Source organism: Cornus florida, unplaced genomic scaffold, assembly GCF_030987335.1.
Source record: "Cornus florida cultivar Cherokee Brave unplaced genomic scaffold, ASM3098733v1 CherokeeBrave_3.0.0_Hap2_Chr08, whole genome shotgun sequence".
NCBI classification, from domain to species: domain Eukaryota; kingdom Viridiplantae; phylum Streptophyta; class Magnoliopsida; order Cornales; family Cornaceae; genus Cornus; species Cornus florida.
In genome coordinates, this window is record NW_026775578.1 from 11,561,209 (window position 1) to 11,582,626 (window position 21,418).

The window sequence follows — 21,418 nt, forward strand, 5'->3', positions numbered from 1 at the left end:
ATCTATTAAAATATGGAATTTCAAATATCACATCCAATAAATTGTCTATTAAAATTAATCTCATCCTTACAATGATTTTTATTTGTTTGTAATTTTGTTTTTGTTTTTTTGGGTATATGATATATCACACGCGATAATTGACATGGACAACTTACCAAACATAATTTCAAACATAAAGTTAGGTCAGTGGAAGATCAGTTAAGTCCTCGTTCCACCATTCACAGGTGGGTCCCACCCTCCTTCAACTACCTAGTTTTCCCGCTATATAACAGATCCCATTGTCCACTCACATTTCAACTGGCAAAGATCAACAAATCCAAACCCTAAAAACATATCTATATCGAATTTTGTTAGCAGGTCGCGCGTGTGAAAGCTAGAAATGAACAAAATAGAAGATATGAATTGCATATACAAAAACCCTAACGAACCAATTGAAGCAAGAATCAAAGATCTTCTCTCTCGAATGACTCTCCAAGAAAAGATCGGTCAGATGACTCAAATTGAGAGACGCGTCGTCACTCCTTCAGCCATTAGAGACCTCTGCATAGGTCTCTGAGTCTCTCTATCTCTCTATCTCTCTATTTATTTATTTATAAAAGCTCTACTGTGCATTTATTTCATTTAGTAGGGGTCTAATTTGCAGGAAGCATACTCAGCGCTGGCGGAAGTGGGCCATTCGAGAATGCTCGGTCGTCGGATTGGGCTGACATGATTGACGGATTTCAAAAGTCTGCACTGGATTCGCGGCTCGGCATTCCAATTCTCTATGGAATTGACGCAGTTCATGGAAACAACAGTATATATGGCTCTACCATTTTTCCTCATAATGTTGGTCTTGGAGCCACCAGGTCAGATCTACTTTTAGAACCCCGCGCGCGCGCGCACACACACACATATATATATATACATGTGCTATAATAAACACCCCCTTTCCTAGTTTCAAGAGGTTTGAACTCATGACATTGCGTAGTCTATACTATGTTAATCATTGTTTATACTACTTTAGTTGTTGTAAGTTCTAATATTTAATACTCTTAACAATATATATGATTTGTGATTATGTTCCTGTAACGCCTACCATTTAAAATGTGCTGTAGAGATCCAGATTTGGCACAAAGGATTGGGGTTGCGACAGCTATTGAAGTTAGGGCAAGCGGTATTCAGTACACTTTCGCCCCCTCTGTGGCTGTAAGTCGCAATAGATTCCACCAATCACTCTTTATTTTTATATATTTTCATGCTATATTTGTTTCAATTTGGTTACACTCACTGAATTGATTACCCATCACTTGGTACAATTGTACAAATGCACGCAATTCAAGTAATGAGAGTAAATATTAGCTTAATGGGGAAAGACTCGTGTAGTTTTAAGACAAAATTTTCAAAATGAAAGGCTGCCTGTTAGTTTTTGCCTGTAACAAACTTCAAAAAGTTTTTAATGTTAGCTCGAACGTTTATGGCTGAAATTACCATTAGTTTTCGTTTTTTCGTCTTAGAATTTCAAACTTCCAGTGAAATCGATGAGATTGTTAAGGATAAAAACGACAAGAAGTTAATGTAGAGTTGTTTCCATGATTTCGAACGTGATTTTGAACTTCTGCAAACTTTAAAAAAAAGAAATTGAAACTCCTTAAAGCTTTTCCACCAGAGTTGAACTAAGTGACGCCCATGGCAGAGGCAGCAATAAGTCAATTAATCAACTTTTCTTTGTCCGTTAAGGTCAAGTGCTTTAATACATGCCTTTCGAGCAATACTCTAGTAGTAGTCATAAATTTTGTATGTGTATTTCTCAACAATGATCTAGCATTTAGCGTTTGTAGTTTACCTTAGGAACGACTCGCATTCATTTCATTGTATCACTGTTTAAAAGCAATGCTAGTTTCTCTGAGAGTATGATCATTGTTAACCTGAAAGAACTTGGAGTAGCAACTATTTGATGGGTACATATACCCGTCAACAGAGACGGTTTTGATTCAATGGGAAAAAAATTGTAAATAAAATTTGATGGCCAGGTATGGTTGTGCATCAAGCTGGTGCATCATATATATGATGTGCTGAGAAAATACCTCTTTGGTGCTTTTTCATGGATCAGAAAATCAACCTTACCAGCTGGAGAGTGGAGAATACAAAGGGTTACTATTGGTTCATTTACTTATCTTGGAATTAAAATTCATGTCCTGCATATGCGTGTGCAACACATACCAAATCAATCAATTCATACAATCATATCCCGGTGCTTATGCAGTTCATAATCACTTCAAACATGGAGACTTCATTTGAGCTAAATTGTAGGATTTAATTTTGATTCAGTATTCAAATCGTGTATTGTGAGATTCAACATGGAATTCAAGGATTTATCTCAAGGAGGATTTATGCGGTTATACCTAGGAGGCTATGTTGATGTAGGAATTATTTCTTGTTTTTTTTCTTTCAAACTTTTCTATTGTCTTGAACAATATGTTGTCGTGTTAATTGTTTAAATGTATCTTGACAGGTATCTAGGGATCCCAGATGGGGAAGATGCTATGAGAGTTATGGCGAAGACACTGAAATTGTTAGAAATATGACTTCCATTATATCAGGCTTGCAGGGGCAGCCACCAGAAGGACACCCAAAGGGCTACCCCTATTTAGCTGGAAGGTAAGAGATCAATCACCATTAAATATTTTCCTATTCACATTGATCTCACAAATAAAACTTATTGCATCTGTAGTAAATTGTTATAATTCAAATAATTCATTTTTGCCGTTATTTTAAATCTTATTATGACAAGAATTCTTAACAAGAAAGTCGTACTGTTTGGCGAAAATGCAAAGAACATCGAATTCTAAAACCTTCACTAATGCATAATTCTGCTCTAACAAAAACTTGTCGGAGTTTGCCTTATCCTTTTGGGAGATTTTCCGCCATAAATTATGTTTCATCTGCTTTCATATAATCTGATTTTTGAACATTTAGCATTTGAAATATTTCATCTTGCATATTCTAACTTCTGCACACACTGATTGTGTTGTTTTACTACACATAATGTTCATTTAACTTTTTCTCTTTCTGTATTTCTAAATTAAAAGATAATATTCTTACTCTTAATCCATGATAAATGGATGCAGAAATAACGTAGTTGCGTGTGCCAAGCATTGGGTTGGAGACGGGGGGACTGACAAAGGTATAAATGAGGGGAACACTATATCATCATATGATGATTTAGAGAGGATCCATATGGCACCTCATTTGGACTGTATTTCTCAGGGAGTGTGCACTGTTATGGCATCCTACTCTAGCTGGAATGGAAGCAAACTGCATTCTAACCATTTTCTCCTAACACAAGTTTTGAAAGATAAGCTGGGGTTCAAGGTAAGTACATTGATTTATTTGTGTGCAATAATACCTTGTATTGACTCTTCTTTTCTGTCAAAGAACGCTACACGAATTTGGCATACAAATATTTAGTTGCAACTATTTAAAACTCAGACTGATATGGCTGATTTCTGATTGTTTTCTTTCTTTGTTTTTGGTTTATATATTAAGACAATAAACTGCAGTAGACCATATTCTTCTCTTGTTTTGTTAACTTTTTGGGGTGCCATAGCTACAAGATTAAAGTGCATTACATCTAGATTAATCTCTAGGCGATCATTTGCTGCAGGGTTTTTTGATTTCAGACTGGGAGGGACTTGACAAACTTTCAGATCCTTATGGCTCAAATTATCGTTATTGCATTTCATCTTCCATCAATGCAGGAATTGACATGGTAAGATAAAAACAATACAAGTAAAGATTCCTGCATGTAGTTCATATTTCTAGCCTCACTGAGAAAATTTGCAGGTGATGGTGCCTTTAAAATATGAATTATTTCTGAAGGATTTGTTATATCTGGTGGAATCAGGAGAGATACCAATGGCGAGGATCAATGATGCTGTTGAAAGAATATTGAGAGTAAAATTTGTTGCTGGACTTTTTGAATATCCCTTGACTGATAGATCTCTGCTAGTTACAGTTGGCTGCAAGGTAAGCTTTCAGAAATCATTATGTGGCTTATTGACTGCATTTAATTTAGTCACTAGAAACATAATAAACCCCCATTTCTCACCAAGCTCAATCACTTTGCCCATTGAAAGTGTTTATTTGTAGTTTCAATTTTTCCGGTTTTCTATTTTCCCCAAAATTTTAAGGAAATATTTTTACATTACTATCTCATGATTTATGAATTAGAGAAGATTTTTCTTGTTACTTATTGTACATATGAGAATGTTGTTTTGAGTATGAGAATAGCTACTTTTAGCAAATAATTCTGGAGGTTAGTCTATTACCTAGTCCACCCCCAAAGATCAGGCAATGATCTTTATTGGCAACAAACGTCATTTTCTCCATATTTTCATGATGCTTTATTTACTGGATATTTTTTAAAATGTATACATTAATAAAGCTTAATTTGCCGGTGTGAATTTTTCTTAATCAGGATACTGCATTTCTTTTAATCTCAAATAATCTAGGGGTAAAGAGAATGATTGTGTTCAACCATTTCTCAGTTGTGTGCATGTATGTTTTGTATATCAACCCAACTTTAAGGAGGGTAGTAGATTCCCCTGTGAATGTACATGAGTAACTTACTCTTTCGTGAATTATATAGAATCTTTTTGGATTAAGCAGGGATCTGTTTATCTTTTAACCTCGAGTAAATTTTTTAGTTTTTACATATTTAAGTTTCCAAGTGCACCAACTCAAACACTCTCTCTCTCTCTCTCTCACGCGTGCGTGTTAGAGTAAGGACTGCCACAAATCATGTCCCATATAGGGATTAAAAGGATTTTCTGACTAACTACTTATTCCCCTCATTTATGCTAAAAAATAAATAAATAAAAAAACATTTAAAGACATGAGGGGGCCGTTCACATGAAAGAACAGAAGTATCCATTGAGTTGTAAAAAATCTCAAAACCTGTTCTGGGATGGTACCTGATATCCTATTGCTGCTAAAATGGATTTTTTTTAATTTTTTTATTATTTACTTGTTTTTGGAGATGTCAGGCACCAATTTGTTGAGTGCATGAAAAGTGAGCCTCCTTAAAGTGCTTGAAGATAATTCAAGTATGGGGTCGAGGAACCAAATTAAAAGTTGAAATAGATTTTAATACATTTTTGGGGTTACAAAAACTGTTTTTAAATGGTTCCTTGTTACTACTTGTCCTCTGTGCTATTATTGTCTGGCATCCTCATAGACAGTCAATTCCTTTTGATCGGCTGGGTGCAACTGTTGTTAGTTGATAGCCAACTAGAGTTATTACTTGTGACAAAGTTTTGCTTTCATTATAAAATTTTCAGCTGCACAGAGAACTAGCACGTGAAGCAGTTCGCAAGTCCTTGGTTCTGTTGAAGAATGGAAAGGATCCAAAAAAACCATTTCTTCCATTAGATAGGAATGTTAAAAAGATCCTTGTTGCTGGAACACATGCTGATGATCTTGGATATCAGTGCGGCGGTTGGACAGCTACTTGGCATGGAACCAGTGGGAGAATTACAATTGGTATGTGGTTATGTAAAATTGGTAGATGAAAAAATTGCACATTAATACTTGTTACTTTATATGATGGATGTGTATCAGCATTTAAATTCATGAGTTCACTTGCATTTTAGGCACAACCATATTGGACGCGGTTAAAGAAACAGTGGGAGAAGAAACAGAAGTGGTATACGAGCAAAATCCATCGCCAGACACCTTTGTTGGCCAACATTTCTCTTTTGCCATTGTAGCCGTGGGTGAAGGTCCATATGCAGAATTCACTGGAGACAATTCGGAGCTAACAATTCCCTTCAATGGAGCTGACATCATAAGCTCAGTTGCTGAGAGAGTTCCCACAGTGGTGATCCTAATTTCTGGAAGGCCCTTGGTTTTGGAGCCAGTGCTCTTGGAAAAAATGGATGCTCTGGTTGCTGCCTGGTTGCCTGGCAGCGAAGGATTAGGAATCACAGATATTATCTTCGGAGATTATGAATTCCAAGGACAACTCCCCGTGACATGGTTTAAAGGGATTGAACAACTGCCCATGCATAGTGGTGAGAATTCATGTGAACCTCTTTTCCCCTTCGGCTTTGGGTTAACGAGCCATAAGGAGGAGCTTCTAAACTAAGAAGTTTTGAATTCATCGACCAGGAAAGGCAGAAGTGGCAGTTCATTTTTACTTCTGCTTTTGCACTAATAATTTCCTCCCATCATGCACCTCATCTACCATTTATTCCTAGCTGCAACTGGCGTCGGAATATTTGAACAAGGGTACGTGAAGATGATCAGTTTTCAATTTATGGAATTTAGTTTTTGATGGATATACATGACAAGTCCGAGCATTCCACACCAAATACATGGATCCTATATATAGCTTTCCCTTCTCCGAAGGCATGTGAGAATTGTAGGATAAAATAATGTATTAACTTGTAATTAAGATAATAAATCTCAAAAGGATTGTTATACGAATTGGTGGTGGAATGAGAAGTTAAGACATTATGCATCTTCTGCTTTTCGTGGTCCTGTGTTATTTTCTGTGACAGATATGTAACAAGTCCCGGCCCCCACAACACATTATCCACAGATCTTAATTTGTTGGGCGAAAGGAGTGTAGAGAGATGTGCATAACAAAAAGACTAGAAGATTTCATTTAAAAAATTAAAATGACAATTCAAATTTATTTCTAATAATTGTCTTCAAGGAAAGTTTAACTTTACTAAATAAAAAGACTACAATTGCTAGAATTTTTTATTTTTTATTTTTAATTTTACCAGTAATCATTTCTATACAAGAAGATTTTTCAAAACGGAAATGATAAAATTCTACCATCAATTAAAATTGATGTATTAGCAAAACTTAAATAAAAGATCGAAACTATTAATTTTGTATCATATAAAAATTTTCAACAAATATTTTCTATCATAAACTATCACACTTGGTTATTATTTTTAAAAGTATTCTTTATATTTGCTCTTGAGAAATAACCATGACAAATTTTTTTTCACTAAGCAAAATTCAAATATCACACATCCATCAATAGTCTATTAAAATTACTCAGATTTGTACAATTATTTTTTTATTTCTTTGTCCTTTTTTAAAAAAATAGAAAATAAAAGAGAATTTAGTCAACTACCCAACATAATTTCAAACGTAAGAAAAATAATTTAGTGGAAGATTAGTTAATCCTGTTCTAAGTTCCAATCTCCCCATACAAAAGTGGGTCCCACCGTCCTTTAACTACTAAATTTCCCGCGACGTAACAGATCTCCATAGTCATAGACCTTTCAACTGGGAAGATCAAAAACCCAAACCCTAAAAAAAATAATCTGGGATTTTGTTAGCACGTCGCGTGAGAGCTAAAAATGAGCAAAATAGAACTCATGAATTGCATATACAAAAACCCTAATGAACCAATTGAAGCAAGAATCAAAGATCTTCTCTCTCGAATGACTCTCAGAGAAAAGATAGGTCAGATGGCTCAAATTGAGAGACGCGTCGCCACTCCTTCCGTCATAAGAGACCTCTGCATAGGTCTCTCTCTATATTTGTATACATATTTTTTTTGTGTGTGTATATATATAATCTCTCTAGCTGTGCATTTACCTCATTTAACAGGGGTCTATTTTGCAGGAAGTATACTCAGCTATGGTGGAAGTGGGCCATTCAAGAATGCTTTGTCGTCTGATTGGGCCGACATGGTCGATGGGTTTCAAAAGTCTGCACTGGAGTCGCGGCTTGGCATTCCACTTCTCTATGGAATTGACGCAGTTCATGGAAACAACAATGTCTATGGCGCTACCATATTTCCTCATAATGTCGGTCTTGGAGCCACCAGGTCAGTTCTACTTTTACCCTGTATCATATATGCTCACACACACACATATATATACATGTGTGTGTTTATGTAGTGATTAGAAGTCAAATTGATGCCCTGAAACGCCTACTTCAAAATGTGTTGTAGAGATCCAGATTTGGCACAAAGGATTGGGGTTGCGACAGCTCTTGAAGTTAGGGCCAGTGGCATTCACTACACTTTCGCCCCCTGTGTTGCTGTAAGTTGTAATAGATTCCGTCAATCACTCTTTATCTCTATATATTTCATGCTATATTTTGTTTCAATTTGGTTAAACTCATTGAATTGATTATCCATCACTTGGTACAATGCAATTAAGAGTTATGTGTTGTTTTAAGATAAAATTTTCAAAACGAAAGGCTGCTTGTTAGTTTTTGCAAGTAGGAAAATGTTAGCTTGAGCGTTTATGCCTTTAATTACCAGTAGTTTTCATATCTTTTCTCCTTAGAGTTTCAAACTTCAACTTTTTCTTATAAAGTTCGTTATTCATGGAAATCGATGAGATTGTGGAGGATAAATATGACAACAACTTTGTCCCGAAATGTAGAGTTGTTTCCATTATTTTTTTTTAATTTCAACTTTTGGTGGAACAATGGTTGCTAGTGGAAAAACTTTGCGGAGTTTCAATTTTCTCTTTTTAAAGTTTGTAGAAAATCAAAATAACGTTTTGCCACTTCCATGAGTTCAACAAAGTGGCGCCCAAGGCAGAGACAACAATTAGTCAATTAAACTTTTCTTATCCATTAAGGTCAACTGCTTCAATAAAAGCCTTTCAAGTAATACTTAAGTAGTAGTCATAAATTGTATATTTGAATTGCTTAACAATGAGTTGTCATTTAGCTTTTGTCGTTTGCCTTAGGAATGACTAACCTTCCTTTTTATCAAGTACAAAAGGATCTCCTCATTCCTACTAGGACTTGAAACCTGCACCTTGCCCATGAGTTGGCAGGAGATAACGTTCAAGCTAGGCAACTGGAGGTGCTTTGGAGAAATTTACCCCACATTCATTTCATCGTATCACTGTCTAAAAGCAATGGTATTTTCTCTGAAGTATGATCATTGTTAACCTGAGAACTTGCAGTAGCAACTATTTGATGGGTACATATACCGGTCAACAGAGAAGGTTATATGATTCAATGGGGAAATATGGAAACTGAAATTCAATGGCCCAAGTATGGTTGCATCAAAATACTTCTTTGGTACTTTTTCATGGACTGGAAACTGAACTTTACCTGCTAGCCAATATATATTAACATACAAAGGGTTACAATTAGTTTTATTTATTTATCTTGGAATTAAATGTCATGTCCTGCATATGTGTGCGCGATGCAAACCAAAACAATCAATTCATACAATTATAGTGCTTGTGCAGTTCATAATCACTTCCAACACAGAGATTTCATTTGAGCTAAATTGTAGGATTTAATTTTGATTTGAGTGCTATCGGTCTATACTGGGCAACCTTGGTTGGATGTTCGACCGTCGGAATCAAAACCAAATTTGTGTGGTTAGACTCTTTAGCAGCCTTCCACTCTTGAGAAAATCATTAAAAGTTGAAATCACGTCATCTTTAACCACCATCCAGTACTTTTGGAAGAAAAGAGTAGTGAATCCGTCTGGTCCTGGAGCTTAGAGGATCCATTTCGAATAGAGCAGCTTTTATCTCTTCTTCCACACCTTCTGCCATTAGATGTCTACAAGCATACAAGCTTATCAATACGAATGAGCAATTCAACTCATGGATAAGTTTGTTTGCTATATATTCCTTAGATAAGCCCAATTCAACTACGACATTAAAGATAGCAGCTTTCTCTAGAGAGTGGGATTTTGACAAAGAGATTTGGGTTTGCAATTTCTTCATTTTTGAGTTGGATTTGTAATTGCGACTCCTATTCCATTGCCTCAATTGATGTTTACAAACTTTGAGTTTCTCTTAAAATTGAAAGATGTCTGATCCTGGGATTAGGGTGCCCCAATGTTGTTGGATAAGGGGTTTAAAATCTCGCTATTCAAATTGTGAATCGTGAGATTCAATGTCGAATTCAATGATTCATCGGTTATACCTAGGATGCTTTGGGGATTAAATGATTATGTTGATGTAGGAGATTATTTCTTCTTGTTCTTTCTTTCAAACTTCTCTATTGTCTTGAACAGTATTTTGTCATATTAATAGTGTAAATGTATCTTGACAGGTATCTAGGGATCCCAGATGGGGAAGATGCTATGAGAGTTATAGTGAAGACACTGAAATTGTTAGAAAGATGACTTCCATTGTATCAGGCTTGCAGGGGCAGCCACCGGAAGGACACCCAAAGGGCTACCCTTTTTTAGCTGGAAGGTAAGAGATAAATAATCATTAATATTTTCCTATTCACACTGATCTCATGATTAAAACTTATTCCATATGTAATCAATTGTTATAAGTCAAGCAATTCATTTTTGCCGTTATTTTAGGTCTTACAATGACAAGAATTCTTAACAAGAAAGTCATACTGTTTGAGAAAAATGCAAAGAACTGACATCAAATTCTAAATCCGTCACTGATGCATAATTATGCTCTAATAAGCACTTGCTGGAGTTTTCTTTATCCTTTTGGGAGATTTTCGGCCACAACTTATGTCTCGCCTGCTTTTGTATAATCTGATTTTTGGACATTTAGCATTTGAAATATTTCATCATGCATTTCCAGCTTTTGCACCCACTGATTGTGCTGTTTTTCTACATGTAATGTTGATTTAACTTTTTCTCTTTCTATATTTCTATCTTGAAAGATAAATTTTTTACTCATAATCCATGATAAATGGATGCAGAAATAATGTAGTTGCATGTGCCAAACATTTCATTGGAGATGGGGGTACTGACAGAGGTATAAATGAGGGGAACACTATATCATCATATGATGATTTAGAGAGGATCCATATGGCACCTTTTTTGGACTGTATATCTCAGGGAGTGTGCACTGTCATGGCATCCTACTCTAGCTGGAATGGAAGCAAACTGCACTCTGACCGTTTTCTCCTAACACAAGTTTTGAAAGATAAGCTGGGATTCAAGGTAAGTACATTGATTTATCTGTATGAAAAAATATCTTGAATTGGCTCCTCTTTTCCGTCAAAAAATGCTATACGACTTTGGCGTACAAATTTAATGTATAATTTCATACCCCATGGTTGATTAGTTGCCATGATAAATCTCCATTTTTGTTTCTTATTGTTTCAAATAGATACAACTATTTTAAACTCAGAATGATATGGCTGATTTCTGATTGTTTTCTTTCTTTGTTTTTGGTTGATATATTAACTATTCAGACAATGAACTACAGTTGGCCATAGTCTTCTCTTGTTTTGTTAACTTTTGTGGGTGCCATAGCTGCAAGATTAAAGTGCATTACATTTAGATTAATCTCAAGAAAAACTTTTGCTGCAGGGTATTCTGATTTCAGACTGTGAGGGAATTGACAGACTTTCTGTTCCTCATGGCTCAAATTATCGTTATTGCATTTCGTCTTCCATCAATGCAGGAATTGACATTGTAAGATAAAACAATATAAGTAAAGATTCCTTCATATAGTTCATATTTCTTACAGCACTGGGAAAATTTGCAGGTGATGGTGCCTCTCAGATATGAATTATTTCTGAAGGATTTGTTATATCTGGTGGAATCAGGAGAGATTCCAATGGCTAGGATCGATGATGCTGTTGTAAGAATATTGAGAGTGAAATTTGTTGCTGGACTTTTTGAATATCCCCTGACTGATAGATCTTTGCTAGTTACAGTTGGCTGCAAGGTAAGCTTTCAGAAATCATTATGTTACTTATTGTCTGTGTTTATTTTTGTCACTTGAAACATAATAATCTCTCATTTCTCACCAAGCTGAATCACTTTGCCATGTTGTAGGATCTTAAAATTGCTTATTTGTAATTTCACTTTTTCCAGTTTTCTATTTTCCCAACATTTTAAAGAAATTGTTTTACATTACCATCTCATGATTTATTAATTAGAGAGAAGATTCTTCATGCTATTATATGTAGTCCACCCCTGAAGATTAGGCAATGATCTTTATTGGCAACAAATGCCATTTTCTCCATATTTTCATATGATGCTTATTCTACTGGATATTTCTGAAAATGCAATCTTACATTCCATATTTTTTGTCCATGCTTGCATCAGCCTTTCTAAGATATCATGGTGGTTAATGTTTACAGATATATACTAAGCTTAATTTGCAGGTGTAAATTTTTCTTAATCGGGATATTGTTTCTTTTAAACTCAAATAACTTGGGGGTGAAGAGAATGATTATGTTCAACCATTTCTCAGTTGTGTGCATTTATGTTTTGCGTATCATTCCAACTTAAATGATAGATTCCCATGTGAATGCACATGAGTGACTTACTCTTTCGTAAATTATACAAAATCTTTATGGCTTAAGTAGGGATCTGTTTATCTCTTAACGTCTTTTAAATATCTTATTTTTTTTATCATCTTCAAGTTTCCAAGTGAACCAACTTAAACTCTCTCTCTCTCTCTCTCTCTCCCTCACACACGCGCGCGCGTTATAATAAGGAATGTTGCAAATCAAGTCCCATATAGGGATTAAAAGGATTTTCCACTAGGGAGAGGGGAAAAAAAAAAAAAAAAAAAAAAAAAAAGGGAACAAGAAGATGAGAAAGGAGTTATCAGGATATTTAAATTTCATTTCTAATCTTTTTTCTTCTTCACTGCCTTACTTAGAGCTGTAGGACTAGCAAGAACCAGTAGCTGAAAAACTAGCAACATCGGTATATCTGTCTCTTCTGATCAACTACTTATTCCCCTCATTTTTTACTCACAACAAAACATGTAGAGACAAGAGGGGGCTGTTCACATGAAAGAAGAGAACTATCCATTGAGCTGTTTTCAAAATTCTCCAACTAGTTATAGTGCCATGCACCTATTCATCACCATCACCAGGAATCTGATTTGGGATGGTACCCGATGTCCCATTGCTGCTAAAATATATGTATATACATACATACATATATATATATATATATATATATATATATTATTTACTTTGGCATGTCAGGAACCAATTTGTTGAGTGCATGAAAAAATGAGCATCCTTAAAGAGCTCGAACATCATTCAATTATGGGGATGAGGAACCAAATTAAAAGTTGAAATAGATTTTAAAACTTTTTGGGGGGTTACGAAAACTGTTTTAAGTGCTTCCTTGTTACTACTTGTGCTATGTACTTTTGTCGGTCATCCTCATAGACAGTTAATTGCTTTTGATCCACTGAGTGCAACTGCTATTAGTTGATAGCCAACTAGGGTTATTACTTGAGACAAAGTTTTGCCTTATTATAAAATTTTCAGCTGCATAGAGAGCTAGCACGTGAAGCAGTTCGCAAGTCCTTGGTTCTGTTGAAGAATGGAAAGGATCCAAAAAAACCATTTCTTCCATTAGATAGGAATGCTAAAAAGATCCTTGTTGCTGGAACACATGCTGATGACCTTGGATATCAGTGTGGCGGATGGACTGCTACTTGGGATGGAATCAGTGGGAGAATTACAATTGGTATGTGGTTATGTAACAATATATACCCAAACACCGCTATTAGTAATATGATGGCTTGGTTCTTAATATTAAAGTGATGAATGATCATTGGCATAATTTCACTTAATGCTGATGATGGTCATGAATTCCCTTTTCAATATAAAAAGAAATGCAGTATTTAAAATGCATGTGAACAACAAGCACACAGGATCTTGCACATGTGGTACATGAATGATTATAGAAATATATCAAAGATTTTGTTAGTCAAGAAGAAGAAGAATCATTTTCTATGAAACTTAGGTTTTATATATATATTATAGTCCAGTATTGTAGAGGAGCTATGTTGGGATAAAAATTGGTAGACGAAAATTTTGTTGTTACTTTATTTGATGGATGCCTGTGAGCATTTAGATTCACGAGATCACTTGTATTTCAGGCACAACTATATTGGATGCGGTTAAAGAAATGGTGGGAGAAAAAACAGAAGTGATATACGAGCAAAATCCATCACCAGACACCTTTGTTGGTCAAGATTTCTCTTTTGCCATTGTAGCTGTGGGTGAAGGTCCATATGCAGAATTCACTGGAGACAATTCAGAGCTCACAATTCCCTTCAATGGAGCTGACATTATAAGCTTAGTTTCTGAGAGAGTTCCTACAGTGGTGATCCTAATTTCTGGAAGGCCGTTGGTTTTGGAGCCATTGCTCTTGAAAAAAATGGATGCTCTGGTTGCTGCTTGGTTGCCTGGCAGCGAAGGATTAGGAATCACAGATGTCATCTTTGGAGATTATGAGTTCCAAGGACAACTCCCCGTGACATGGTTTAAAAGTGTCAAACAACTGCCCATGCATGCTGGGAAGAATTCATGTGACCCTCTTTTCCCCTTCGGCTTTGGATTAACAAGCCATAAGGATGAGCTTCTAAACGAATAAGTTTTGACTTCATCAACCAAGAAAGGCAGATGTGGGATTCGTGTTAAAATATTCTGGTTGGTAATAAACTTCAGTCTATCTTCTTTTCTGCACTTATGATTTCCTCCCATCATGCACTTCATCTACCATTACTCCACCACCTATTCCCAGTTGCAACTGGTGTCGGCAATTTATGGTGGTTAATGTCAGTCTTTTCCAAAGGCATGTGAAGATTATAGGATAAAATGTAATAACTTGTAAGAGCATAAATCTCAAAAGACTGTAATATGAATTGGTGGTAAGAGAACTTGAGACAGAATGCATCTTCTGCTTTCCGTCCTCGTGTATTATCTTCTCTGATAGGTATGTAACGAGGCCCCCACAAGGCATTATTCGCAGATATTTGTGGGACGGAATGAGTGTAGACTGTAGAGAATCAAACTTGCTTCCAAACAGAGCCCCTCACTGACCTTTTCCCCCATCGCTTTCTGGATATGAATTGAAGCATCAAATTGTTACATGGGCTTAGGATTCATTGGCAGCATTTGTGAGAGAGGAATCAGAATATAGAGAGTCTAAAGAAGGAGAGAGGAAAACAAGTTGAACCGAAAGTGTGAAGTCCATTGTGTGTTGTATGTGGCTGCAACTGGTTAAGCAGTAGATTGAAATTAGAATAAAGTGGGCAAGGTGCCTTTAGAATGCAACTTGCAGAAAGACTTCTCCTTTTGAAAAAGAAAGTGGTTAAGTTTGTCAATTACTGTAGAAAACTAGTTGCCTTAAATTCTTTTTACTTATTGGGTGGGACTGAATATACTATGTACAAGTGACATTGATGGTTGTTAGGCTTTTTATGATAGCTATTGCAGCAAACAACAATGCTCACAGTAATACAAAAGCAATAACAACAAAGTGATGGAAACAGCATACTACAAATTGAGATTTGTTCCTGCCATTTGTCGCCTTTCTTAGTGGATACCTACTCTCCTGATACAGTGATAAAACTGATCACCATAATGAGCCAATTCTGGGTGAATTCTCATGTCTGTGTGTGTGTGTGTGGGTGTAGTGGGGGAAAGAGAGAGAGAGAGATATTCAAAACCTAACTTGATGATTGAGCAAAGGTGTGTTACATGGGTACTTGATCAAACACTGGCACTGTTAATAATTTATTATTGTCATGTTGTCTTGGATAATAAATCATTAGTTCAAAAGTAGTACTCCACTTAAAATAAGAAGTGGAAAAATCTGTTTAGGATAATTTAATTGAAATAATTATCTTTATTTAGTGTAAGTTATTGCACTTTATTCACTATTCTTTTAGCATTATCAATTCCCCATAATTATTTGATCTTTTAACATATGATCCTCTTTCATTTGTTGTCTCTTGTCAAAAACTTTTCTGCTATAATCTTGTCTCCATCTATCACCTCTTCCACTAATTTATGTGCTTATGGGTTATTAAGATGCAACTTGTTTACTTTGTTTTCCTTTGGACATGCTAGGAAACTAGGCCGTGAGCACTTAAGTGGTATCTCGGAGTCATTACTGCCATCAATGTGTACCCATTGGAACAAAGAATCGACTTTAAAACAGTACCAAATACCTAGCACGCTTCTCAATTTTTTTTTTTTTATTTTATAAGACAATAAGGATTAGAAGTTAGATTAGTAAGTTAAAAGTTAGATTAGTAAGTGTAAAGAGTCAAAGTCTGGTACTCTCAAAATCCACCGAAAGTACTAACCAGTGGACTATCGAGGTATCTACACACTTCTCAATTTCAAAAGCTAGTTTTTTATTTTTATCTTTTGTTTCTTAGAATATAATCATAATTGGATATTTATTCAATTTAACTGTTTATATTATTGTATCATTCATATATTAAATTGTCCACCAGAATCTTCCATAGAATTGTAGAAAATTAAATATGAATGGAAATTTCCACCACCAAAACGAGATATAAGAGCCCGTTTAAAGACAAAAAATTGTGATCCATGCTGATTATAAAATTGTTAAGGACGATATGCCTAATGTAAAAGCTAGCTAAGGTATCTTGTCTCTGTTCCCAGAATCACAAAATTAAGCTTCAGATTTAGAGAACAGTAAAACCTTTTTGGACTTTATTAGTGCTTGATGGTACGGTACTCTTAGAAATCACAATTGGATCTCTCAGAAAGAAACATAATCGACAACATATATTAAAGAACAAAAGACTAACCTAAAAAAAACACACACACATTAAAGGTGTAATCTGGCATGAATCTTACTTTATACTACATAATCCTCTAAGTTTAACGCTTAATCCAATGTTCCTATAGGTAGGATCTTCTTCGATCTCAAAAGGTCCCATGCCAAAAAAAAATTTTAAAAAAAAGGCAGAGAGGATTGAATTTGAGCATATGGTGCTTTAATTAGTGGAATGTAGACTCAGCTTCGATGAAGTTTCACAGGTCAAACATGGTCAACTAGGTCATTTTCACTGAAAAAATTTCGAATACCAGTAATGGTATGGTCTGAATGGGTTATGGAAGAAAGAAAAGCAAGCAATCAGATACAAAGGAATTCCAAAAAGAGTGCTTTGTGACTCAGCCATTTTGTGATGAGCATCCAATTGAAAGGTCCATAAGTTCAAATTGATTGGTTCAGCTCCTTTGAACTCTTTGGCTTAACAAAAATAGACACGGTGGGATCCAAGTCTGGATAAACAAGGAGGGTTGCGTTAGGCAGCTCCACAGCTTACTTGAAACTCTTGCATGACCAATGAGAACATAAAAAAAGAAGGGTAAATTCAGAGTGCCCGATTCTAAAGAGGATTAGATGTTCGCAGCCTTACCAATCTGAACACAAATATAAAAGTGCGAAAAATATGTTTGATTATAACTCAAAGTAAGGGCAATGACTGAAGAAAACAAAAGTGATAATTTCACACTTTATACATATCAATGACATTTTCCCCATAAGATCTTATATGCCTTCTTCCCCTTGCCAACTATAGCAGAAACATGCTTAGCTTTCAACCCACGATTGAATATTGCTTATTTTTTTGATGTCTTCTATCTCATTCTCCATACAAATTCCGAATTGCCAAAACATTTTCTTTCTGCATAGAAATCTTCAGGAACCATCTTCAGATCCGCTCTTTTGCCATTGCTAATCCGATTATTTACCCCTAAAAGAACCACATTTCTAACAGATATGTCATGCCCAATCTGAAAATGCTCCGTGGATAACAAGTCCAATCTAGAACCACTGATCATTCAATACACGAAAAACCTATAATTTGTGAATACTCTGTTCCGGTTTCACCTTCCTGAAGATGAAGTTCCAAGCCACACATGATTCTGTCTCCCTCAAGTTCAACTAATAGGGGACTAACTCAAAATGCCAGAGAACATATTCACATAAAGACCAGAGAAAGAAGCACAAAAGCAGCTACACTACAGAACTGAAATAAGACGAGGCATTTTCAAAGCCATCGAGAGTTTACATGACAATTGCTATCTCATCCGTGAGGGTAGTGCTGCACCGGTTGCATCTGAAAAACCATATTTTGAGATCCACGGTATGGTTCATGATGCATAGCACTCTTCTGCACATTTTGATTCTGCATCTTAAGCTCATACGAGTTAATCCCGTAAGGATCAGACATGAACATATTTCCATGTGTTGTGTTGAAAGCAATTGCTCCTCCGTTATTCGACTGATTCCATTGAAATTGTGTCCTGGACATTGAACCAGAATTTGTTAGCTGAGAAAGCCCGGTAGACTGCTCCATCGAATGAGATCTTTTATTGTCCGGTGAGGGAGTTTGGTTGTCGTTGAGATTGACGGTTGTTATATCATGGATACTGGCTCTTCTCTTGTCTTTCCCACCAGAAAGCTGTCTGATGAAGTATTTCTGAGCATGGCTAGCCACTTGAGTCGGCGTTCTACTCGTCACAAAATTTCGAGAGATGTTTCTCCAGTCCCCTTTGCCATACTTTTTAAGCCCCAACAGAAACAATCTGTAGTCAATCATCCAAAAACCCATGTCAAAAATCAACCGAATGTTGAAACTCAACTTGGAAAAGTAGAAAATGATCAAATAGTGCAAAGAAAATAACCACTTAAAAGCTACTACCACCCGAAAGTCAGCACAATTAAAGACTTCTACAAGTACATCTATGTTCCAAGCTTGTTAATTGTCAATCCACTTTTCAATTAATCAAAAGAACCATATCCAGTTTGTGATAATAATATAAGTGGTCCTCACAACATCTTGAAGACAAAAACAGACTAATCACATTAAATCACGCAATTAAAGCGCACACTAAAATTAAAATTAGGTAGAACAATAATTTGAAGGGGGAAAAAGAACTTACTTATGCTCTTCTTCTGTCCATGGCACCCCCTTCTTCCTCTCCTGTTCGGAAGGCCGAGCCGACGAGGATCGCTTTCCACCGGGGCCATAGGACTGCTTGAACCCATCAAACCCATGACTGTTACCCCAATCCAATGTGAAAGGGGAAGTACTATAGCCAGGAATTGGAATCAACCCCGCTTCTATACTACTCACATCATCCTCCAATTCCTTATACTGCTTAAACACGTCCTCAGCAGTCTTCCCGGGGATCAAATCAGCCACTTTCTGCCACCGATCCGGCGTCGTGTCGTCGTAGACTGCAAGAGCATTCTCAAACATTTTGTTCTCTGCTGGGGTCCATTTTGTGCTCCTGCTCTCTTCAAGAAACCAATTGAAGCTCGGAAGGTAAGACCCCGGCGAAATAATCTCCATTCCCCACCTCATAACATCAATTTACTCAGCTAAATTGTGTTTGAAACTCTATTTTGATTCACAATTTTGTACAGAGACTTCAAAATCGAGGTTTCGGATTTATTGTGAAAACAGAGCAAGAGTAGGAGAGAGCAGAGTGGAAATGGTGAGAGGTGGAGGTTTTACAATGACAACATCAGCGTTAAATCAAGAAGCATTTTGAAAGGAATCAGAATACCTTTTTTCCTGTATAGCCACCCCCGAGAATCTAAAAAATACCCACCTTTTCAAAATCAAAGAAAAACTCCCAGTACAATTATAATTACAGAAAAGATATATATATATATATATATATTCACCAAGAAAAAACCCTAGAAAGCCCCACCAAGATCTGAACCCATTGAACTTCCTGGGATGAAAAAAGGGAAAGGAGAAAAGCAAGACCCAAGACCAACTCCAAGAAAATGAAACAGAAAATATTTAGAATTTGAACAGAGGGAAGCTCACAAGTGAGAGTTAACACTTGTTTTTTTGTTTTTTTTTATTTTTTCAGCTTCAACCTCTTGACAACCACCCAATCAGGAAAGAGAGAGAAAGAGAAGCTGAAAATACATGAAGAGGACAGTATATGTAGCACCTGGAGAGTAGAGAGAACCGACCACCCAAGAGCTGGGAAATGAAAACCACCTGGTGGGAAAACAAGGGGGATTCTGAATTCCCTCAGAGGAATTGGGGTTTGTGAGAAAGGTTTTCCCCTTCTTTCCTTTTTCCTTGAGGTTAGAGCAAAAAGGAAAAGCGAAGAAAGCAGTTAAAAGAGAAAGACAATGGAAAAGCAAAATAGCAAGCTTCAAGGAATGAATCTAAATTTGCTAAAAATCTTTGAAGAGAGAGAGAGAGAGAGAGAGAGAGAGAGATCTACAGGGCTAAAAACAGAACTAGAGAGAGAGAGAGGGGTTGAAGGTGGTGGGATGTGATTGGATGTTATGATGTTTGTGGATACTGCAACTTATGAAAAAGTTCCTTCTTATTATAATGCACTCTCTCTGTTCTGTTTTTTTTGTATTAAAGAAATACATTTTCTTTCTCAACTTTACATTGTCAAACTAGCATGGGTTGGCACCTCATGACGCCCAGTGGAAGCTCACTAATATATATCACTAGTAAAGGAATCTCATACACATATGTAATTTGACCGAATAGAGAGATAATTTTACTCTCTGTCTCTCTTATCTAGCTATCGTTGTCTTTCATTTTACTCGTTTGGAGGATTTTTTTTAAACGGTAAACAACTGTTTGTCTAAACATAGGGCAATACAGTACTATTTTTTTTTTAACTTATGTTTTACTTTCCTTTAATGAGAGTATGAATTTTTTTTGAGTAAAAATAAAAAATAACAAAAGGCTAATTCTGAGATTTATGTCATTGAAATTCGAAGAAAATTTGATACTCCGTATATGCTATTTTGCCTCCACATTGATAGAAGAAACTACACGTCTTTATGAGGTGATTTTAGAAACTCGGAAATTTTTTTAATAAATAAAAAGAAAATTGTCAACCTATGCAAGCCCTATTAATGTATATGTCACAAAATGGAAGGTTTAGAAAATAAGAACTTCTTTGATTTGTCATTTAAAAAATATAAAATTATTTTAACATAATTATAAAAATGCAAAACATGCCTTATAACTGTATTTTTTCAAAAACTATCGACCAAAATATTTTTATTAAAAAATAATAAAAAATTAAGAAAGTGAACCAAAAAGTCAATATGGAATGTCTACGTTTTTGCTTAAATTTAGTGTAAATTACGCTGACATTCGTTAAGGTTTATACAAATTACGCATTGATACATCGTTTAGCCTTTATTATTTTAATCTCCTTTGAATGAGAAAAGTTAATAATGTCCTTTATATTTTAATTTTTTAATGAACAATTACTTTTTGTCCACATTATTGGAAAAAAAAAAAAAAAAAAACCTGCTCAAAGTAAGGATAATATGGCTATTTTATTAAAAAATAATAATAATAAGAAAAAGAGTGTCCTTTAAGCTTTAACGTACACATCAAATCTCAAATGAGATAAATATAGAAATTCCGAGAAAGTTAGTATAATTCACCCTTAAATTCATGTGCATGTACCATGTATAGACAGGGCAACCTTAAATTCATGTGCATGTAACATGTGTATATAGGGCAATCTATCTTACCCAAAAAAATACAATAATAATAAAAATAAATAAAAAATACTGATATTGGGCAATCTAACGGCTAGGATAATTAGACATTTACGATCTCTCAACTTATATGGACAGATCCGAGAGGTGGCAGGCAAACTTACGGTCGAGATCAATAGTAAAGTACAACTG

The 21,418-nt window shown here is 35.6% G+C and overlaps 3 protein-coding genes across 5 annotated transcripts; 2 read left to right on the forward strand and 1 right to left on the reverse strand.

Annotated features, from left to right (window-relative positions):
* The first annotated feature begins 273 nt into the window (after positions 1–273).
* Positions 274–6,525, forward strand: LOC132269363 (uncharacterized). Of its 2 annotated transcripts, none has more exons than XM_059770528.1 (9): positions 274–548; positions 644–848; positions 1,098–1,188; positions 2,495–2,640; positions 3,111–3,354; positions 3,647–3,751; positions 3,826–4,008; positions 5,322–5,523; positions 5,634–6,525. In XM_059770528.1, the coding sequence occupies exons 1-9, from the start codon at positions 380–382 to the stop codon at positions 6,125–6,127; spliced, it is 1,839 nt and encodes a 612-aa protein (XP_059626511.1). In that variant the 5' UTR covers positions 274–379; the 3' UTR covers positions 6,128–6,525. The 2 variants fall into 2 exon arrangements, with proteins under 2 accessions (XP_059626511.1, XP_059626512.1); XM_059770529.1 differs by having other exon boundaries at positions 431–548; positions 629–848; positions 5,634–6,524.
* A 726-nt stretch (positions 6,526–7,251) lies between these two features.
* LOC132269365 (uncharacterized) lies at positions 7,252–14,783 on the forward strand. Of its 2 annotated transcripts, XM_059770530.1 has the most exons (9): positions 7,254–7,530; positions 7,630–7,834; positions 7,961–8,051; positions 10,045–10,190; positions 10,663–10,906; positions 11,279–11,383; positions 11,457–11,639; positions 13,210–13,411; positions 13,827–14,783. In XM_059770530.1, the coding sequence occupies exons 1-9, from the start codon at positions 7,362–7,364 to the stop codon at positions 14,321–14,323; spliced, it is 1,842 nt and encodes a 613-aa protein (XP_059626513.1). In that variant the 5' UTR covers positions 7,254–7,361; the 3' UTR covers positions 14,324–14,783. The 2 variants fall into 2 exon arrangements, with proteins under 2 accessions (XP_059626514.1, XP_059626513.1); XM_059770531.1 differs by lacking the exon at positions 13,210–13,411 and having other exon boundaries at positions 7,252–7,530; positions 13,827–14,012.
* A 2,366-nt stretch (positions 14,784–17,149) lies between these two features.
* LOC132269366 (transcription factor DIVARICATA) lies at positions 17,150–20,083 on the reverse strand. The gene is made up of 2 exons (XM_059770533.1): positions 18,661–20,083; positions 17,150–18,303 (listed from the first exon to the last, which is right to left on the reverse strand). The coding sequence occupies exons 1-2, from the start codon at positions 19,083–19,085 to the stop codon at positions 17,802–17,804; spliced, it is 927 nt and encodes a 308-aa protein (XP_059626516.1). The 5' UTR covers positions 19,086–20,083; the 3' UTR covers positions 17,150–17,801.
* Between the last annotated feature and the right edge of the window lie 1,335 nt (positions 20,084–21,418).

Excerpts from the sequence above, each read along its gene's own strand:
- LOC132269365 (XM_059770530.1), top strand. The coding sequence starts at position 7,362 with ATGAGCAAAATAGAACTCATGAATTGCATATACAAAAACCCTAATGAA. Across the intron at positions 8,052-10,044 it reads CTTTCGCCCCCTGTGTTGCT|GTATCTAGGGATCCCAGATG; the intron begins GTAAGTTGTAAT and ends GTATCTTGACAG. Across the intron at positions 10,907-11,278 it reads AAGATAAGCTGGGATTCAAG|GGTATTCTGATTTCAGACTG; the intron begins GTAAGTACATTG and ends CTTTTGCTGCAG.
- LOC132269366 (XM_059770533.1), bottom strand. The coding sequence starts at position 19,085 with ATGAGGTGGGGAATGGAGATTATTTCGCCGGGGTCTTACCTTCCGAGC. Across the intron at positions 18,304-18,660 it reads TGGACAGAAGAAGAGCATAA|ATTGTTTCTGTTGGGGCTTA; the intron begins GTAAGTTCTTTT and ends GATTGACTACAG.
- LOC132269363 (XM_059770528.1), top strand. The coding sequence starts at position 380 with ATGAACAAAATAGAAGATATGAATTGCATATACAAAAACCCTAACGAA. Across the intron at positions 849-1,097 it reads GTTGGTCTTGGAGCCACCAG|AGATCCAGATTTGGCACAAA; the intron begins GTCAGATCTACT and ends AATGTGCTGTAG. Across the intron at positions 4,009-5,321 it reads TAGTTACAGTTGGCTGCAAG|CTGCACAGAGAACTAGCACG; the intron begins GTAAGCTTTCAG and ends TAAAATTTTCAG.